Source organism: Vitis vinifera, chromosome 9, assembly GCF_030704535.1.
Source record: "Vitis vinifera cultivar Pinot Noir 40024 chromosome 9, ASM3070453v1".
NCBI classification, from domain to species: domain Eukaryota; kingdom Viridiplantae; phylum Streptophyta; class Magnoliopsida; order Vitales; family Vitaceae; genus Vitis; species Vitis vinifera.
The window spans coordinates 1129483-1135536 of NC_081813.1; the positions used below are offsets into that span (position 1 = coordinate 1129483).

General features: G+C 33.4%; 2 protein-coding genes across 2 annotated transcripts; both read right to left on the reverse strand.

Annotated features, from left to right (window-relative positions):
- Positions 1–217: 217 nt before the first annotated feature.
- On the reverse strand, positions 218–1158 carry LOC100265183 (auxin-binding protein ABP19a). Its single transcript, XM_002274589.3, has one exon. The coding sequence runs from the start codon at positions 1081–1083 to the stop codon at positions 457–459; it is 627 nt and encodes a 208-aa protein (XP_002274625.1). The 5' UTR covers positions 1084–1158; the 3' UTR covers positions 218–456.
- A 1955-nt stretch (positions 1159–3113) lies between these two features.
- On the reverse strand, positions 3114–4087 carry LOC100259980 (germin-like protein). The gene has a single exon (XM_002274421.4). The coding sequence runs from the start codon at positions 4022–4024 to the stop codon at positions 3395–3397; it is 630 nt and encodes a 209-aa protein (XP_002274457.1). The 5' UTR covers positions 4025–4087; the 3' UTR covers positions 3114–3394.
- Positions 4088–6054: the final 1967 nt, after the last annotated feature.

Genomic DNA, 6054 nt, shown 5'->3' on the forward strand with positions numbered 1-6054 from the left:
ATTCACTTTCTTAGCTCTAATGGACATTAGGCGCATTTGGTGTAACCGGAGAAGTTTATTTCTTATAGTTTCTCGGGTCAAGGGCCCAACTTAAGTCTTCTATTGCATAGAAAAATGACTTTCTCACATTCGTTATTATCAAAAATTGTAAAGAAAATTAAATATAATTAAGATTAATTAGAAACTTATCAAAGAGTTAAAATATATGAAATAGGTCTAAAATAACATATAAAAATAATTTATTAACTTTTTTTCACGAGGTTGGTTTGATATCATCGGATGAACGTGAGTAGATTTTATTAGCAATACTAGTACATAGTAATCTCACCCTGGAAATCAAATTTAGACTACGTATACCATTGATCCAAAGAACCAATAGCTTGACAGACCTAGTCATGAGGTGAACGGACTGAAGTGATTGCAAAGTAAAGGAGCTGCATGGCCAAGCTTAGTTAGCTAGCCAGACCCCCCAAGAAGAGCCTTGAGCCTCTTCACTTCATCATCATCAAGAAAGGTGGTCTTCTCTATCAATTCAGAAGGCAAGCTGCTTCTAAACAGCGCATAGCTCAGGATCTGCAGGCCGGGGTTCGAGCTACTGAAGCTAACCCAAATGAGTGCCGGCGTCCGACCAGTGTTCACCTCGAAATGCAGCAAGCCTTGAGGGAAAACCATGATATCTCCCTCTTTGAGTGTCTTCGAGTAGACAGTATTATCTGAAGAGACGAAAGCAGCAATGACAGAGCCCTTGGCCACAAGTAGCGTCTCCGAAGCACCAGGGTGGCTGTGCATTGGAATCGCACCGCCGGGGGCCAGGTCCACCCGAGCCATGGAGAGACCAAGCCCATTTAGGCCTGGGAATTTATCAGCAAATGCTGTGTTTATGGAAGCTTTGATGAAGTTTGAGGTGTTTCCAGCCACACCTAGGCCTGAGTACACGAAGTCATCTACTGTTACTTTTGCAGGCGTCTTGCAGGAGTAGCCTGCAGGACCTTGTGGGGCTTTCAGGTCCGCCACGCAGAAGTCTTGGACTGCTGCATGAGAGGAGGACACAAGGAAATAAAAGAAGAGAAGAACGTGAAGCATTTTCACTGGTGACTTTGGTGTCTAAGGGCTGTGGTGGTCAGGCACATATGTAACAGTGGGGGGAGCTTTGGGTATAAATAGTAGCAGGCTTTGGTGCAATTGAAGTAGTTAGATCCATGCTCATATATACAATGAGCAAATGATAACCATTCGTTTCATGCCATGAAGCATTTTAGTCCTTGGTGAGCCCCATCTTTTGACAAAAGAGCGTGAAATACTTTCCCTATGGAAAACTCTCACTAGGAAGGTGGTGGGACTTTGTGGGCATTTGGGAAGTCAATTTAATGAGGTAATATGATCTAATAACTTAATTTAAGTTGAGTGGGAATATTTGATAAAATAATTTAATTTTATAACTTAAAAGTAAAAAATATATATATATTAATTAAGTAAAATAATTAACTTAATCTGAATCTTAAATTTCTTTTACCTTATATGCAAGCATATATTGAGTCTTTTTTACATCTATAATCCCTTATTATAATTCATTTCCTATTATAAATATTTTGTAGTCTTTTGTGAGCCCCATTTTTTGACAAAAGAAGACTAAATACTTTTCTTATGGAAAACCTCTAAATGATAGGGAAGTGATGAGACTTTATGGGTATTTAGTACATCAACTTAATTAATGATTTAGCCCAATTTAATAATCTAATTTAAGTTAGTAAATTAATGCAGAACTTAAAATTAAAAATAACTTCAAGTATTAAATCAAAATAATTAATTAATTTATATAATCTGAATCTTAAATTTCTTTTATCCTATTTATCCTAGTGAATGTTTCTTTTACAACCATAACTTTAATCTTCAACTCATTTTTTATAGTAAATATTTTATATGTTTATTACACCTTCAATACAAATATTTAATAAAAAATTATTATTTAAGATTAATGAAGGTTAATATTAATTATAATTATTGAGGGTAAATATTAATTAAAATTAAATATATCAATTAAATAATTTAGATAAAATATATAAATAAACTTTATCAAATAACCTTAATATCAAAAATAAAAGTTTCACAAGCTTAAAGTACATTAGAATAGAATATATACTATACAATGAGCAAATGATAACCATTCCTTCACGCTAGCTTTGAAGCATTTTAGTCCTTGTTGAGCCCCATTTTTCAAGAAAAGAACATGAAATACTTTTCTATGGAAAACTCTCACTGATTGTAACGTTGTGAGACTTTGCGAGTATTTGATAAGCCAATAAATTTAAAAATAATTTTAATTAATAAATCAAAATAATTAACTTAATATACATTGATAGTCTCTTTTACATCCATGACCCCATGGTACAACTTGTTGAGTATAAAAAAAATAAAAATAAATAAAAAAATAAAAACAGAAAATCAAGAAAGGGGTGAACTTTTATTTTCCACTGTATTTTGTTGTATCTTCATATATTACGGATAAGAGGTTCGTTAATCGTGTGGAGCAAATTATGCAGAGAGTCGAGCAATGACTTTAGTTGGAAGATACCACCAGCCCATATGGAAAAGCCTCTAGGCCACTGTCATGGAAGTCTATGTCTGGGTACCTTGAGGCCAATGCTATCTCCATCAACCCACTTCTAGAAATGTTTTTGGTCAAGGGTATGTATGTTATGTTAACCAAATCACACGCACGCACGATTGGAAAATAAAGAAAAAAATAACATTTCTAACGTGTTTCTGGGATTAATGTGACCCTTATATATGTCTACAAAATGCGCGTCAATACTCAAAAATTCATTAATTAAAATAAATGAGAAGAATTATAATGACGAAGCTCTCAAAAAAATAATTTTCAATTATGATTGTATTCTTTAAAAACACGAAACTCTAAAACATAAAATGATTTAATATATAATAAAGGATAAGCTTGTCATTCATCACATAAAAAAATAAAAATAAAAATTCTAGCGGACATCTTAAGTGAAGTGCAACACAATCCCCACAAGCTTAATGGAGAAATCAACTCCCGACATCTTAAGTGAAGTACAATAAAATTAATTCAGACTTCACAATGTAACACATTAATCTTCCCAAAAAACAAAAAACAAAACAAAATTTGATATACCCCTCGTTGATTTTTGAATTATGGCAATATATAAGAAAGAAGAAAAACAGGTAACACTTATGCTCCACATTTGATGTTGCAAAGCAATATACAAACATTATTACAAGGTAATCTCACACTGGAAAACCAAATATAGAACTCCACACATGCCATTGATCCAAAGAATCAATAGCTTGAAAGACTAATTAAAGTGATTACATACTTAATGGAGGGTGACAAGAAATTAGTTCTTGCCAAGCTTAATTACCCAGAACCGCCAAGAAGAGCCTTGAGTCTCTTCACTTCATCATCATCAAGAAAAGTGGTCTTCTCTATCAATTCAGAAGGCAAGTTGTTGCTAAACAGCGCATTGCTGAGGATTTGGATGCCAGGGTTCGAGCTACCGAAGCTAACCCAAAAATGTGCCTGTGTCCGACCAGTGTTCACCTGGAAATGCAGCAACCCTTGAGGGAAAACCATGATATCTCCCTCCTTGAGTGTCTTCAAGTAGACGGTATTATCTGAAGAAATGAAACCAGCAGTGATAGAGCCCTTGGCTATAAGAATTGTCTCTGAAGCGCCGTGGTGAGTGTGCATTGGAACCACACCGCCAGGGGCTAAGTCTGCTCGTGCCATGGAGAGGCCAAGGCCATTTAGGCCGGGGAATTTATCAACAAATGCTGTGTTGATGGCAGCATTGAAGAGGCTTGAGGTGTTTCCAGGCTGACTTAAGCCTGAATACACGAAATCGTCTGCTGTTACTTCTGCAGGCGTCTTGCAGGAGTAGCCTGCAGGGCCTTGTGGGGCTGTCAAGTCCGCCACACAGAAATCTTGGACTGCTGCATGGGAGGAGGAGACAAGGAGGAAGGAAAACAAGGCAAGAATGTGAAGCATTTTGTCTGGTGATTTTGGTATCTGAAGGATGTGGTACTCAGTACTTGATTCAATTCAATTGCACCAAACCTTAATTATTATTTATAGTACGAAGCATTTTAGTCTTGGGGGAGCACCATTTTTGTATCAGTCAAAGAAAGGGGACTACTTATCGTGTGGAAAACCTCTTACTGATCAGAAGTTGGTGGGACTTCAAATTCAAAATGGTCTTCCCTTCTGATTATTTTCATGGATAAAGATGCAAACGAATGCTTAGTCATCGATCTTCATCATTCCAAAGAAGACATTTTTTTTTTGGAGAGTTGATCAGGTAATTAAGATGACGACCAAGTCATGGCATAGCATTAATGTTGAAGAAGACAAACCATTTGTCCAACTTGTGGGATCACACGAAAGCTAGCATTCTACGTTTATCACAGATTTGTTTGGTCAAGCATGATCTTGCATGAGTGGCCTATAAGGCTTGTGTGGGGGGCTGTCAACTCTATAATGCAGAAGTCCTGGATTGCGGTATGGGAGGATGATAGGATGAAGAAAAGAGGAGACGATGATCGGGTTTTGGGTCAGCAATGGCTTAATTACTTATTAATTACTTATTGCAGAAGTCCTGTCATGCCTAAGGAGAAGAAGGGGTTAACATTTGAGCCACTCAACCTTTCGACTTCACCTTCAAATATTTGGATTTGTTCACTAATTAAACCAAGACATACCGTAGGATCAAGCAAGTATGAACAAGGAATTCACCACCTCACGTAAACTACTGTCTTACCATGTTGAATTCACGCACACTACTACATTCCAATGAGAATATTCCTCATCTTATCTTATCTTCTGTTTAGATAATTTAAATGATAATAGAAATGAAATAAAAAATAATTTTGATAAGAACGAAATCTCAATCATAAGTGGGATTTGAACTCATCTCTAATAAGAGATATTTTAGTTCTTTCGGTATAAGAAATATATAATATTTTAAAATTACTATTTTATGATTATTTTTTTTCTTAAGCAAATATTATTTTTCTTAATTTTATTATTTAACAAAAAAAAACTCTTAAATAATGTTTTTTAAATAAAAATAAATAATTATTTTAAACTGTGTAAAAGTATTATTTTCATTTATTATCAAACAACAAAATATAAATAAATAATCATTATAACCTCACATTTCTAAATGCATCCAAATACAAAAATAAAAATTATCAAATTCATTCCTATTTAAAAAAAAATAGGAACGAAAATAAAATATTCATTTTCACGTGCCAAACATAATCTTACACTTATCCTCAAAGATTTTATGGTGGTCAAAGATGTCACCCTATGATTTTGAGCTTTAAGTTACTTGTACTCTTACATGAATATAAGATAATTAAGAGATGGAAGTAACAAAGTAAGGAATGGTGTCCAAAACAAAAAATTAGAAAAACGTGTTTGACAATCAAGAAATTATTTTTAATTTTTTATTCTTAAAATTAGAAAATAAAATATTTTTAAATTGTTTTCTAAGAACTATTTTAAAAAATAATTATGAAAACTTGTAAAATAATTAAAAATAAAATAGTAGATATAAAATTTATTTTTTTAAAATATTTTAAAATATTAAAAGTAGGTTAAAAACATTTCAAGCATCTAAATAAACTTTTATTTAAAAATCATCTAAAAAATAATTTTCTGTTGTTTACAACTACCTTTTAAAACTATTTTGCAAAGCATTATCACACGAAGCCTAAATCTGAGTTTAAGACCAAAATAATATATTTGTAAAAAAAAATGATAAGAATAGTATCCATTTGAAAATATTTGTCAAAGTAGTCTTCTTTATCCACGTAAGCATCCACATGGATTTTAAGTGTAAAGAACCACCGTTGGTGACTGTGGTTTTAGAACTTACAAAAATTTCCTTAAAACCACAGTTACAAACTGTGGTTTTACAATTTCTCTTAGAACCACAGTTACTAACTACGGTTTTAAAAGAAGTTTCCTTAAAACCACGGTTACAAACTGTGGTTTTACAATTTTCTAACTTTACA

What these genes read in the sequence shown, in the direction of transcription:
- LOC100265183 (XM_002274589.3), bottom strand. Translation starts at nt 1,083, where the DNA reads ATGCTTCACGTTCTTCTCTTCTTTTATTTCCTTGTGTCCTCCTCTCAT.
- LOC100259980 (XM_002274421.4), bottom strand. Translation starts at nt 4,024, where the DNA reads ATGCTTCACATTCTTGCCTTGTTTTCCTTCCTCCTTGTCTCCTCCTCC.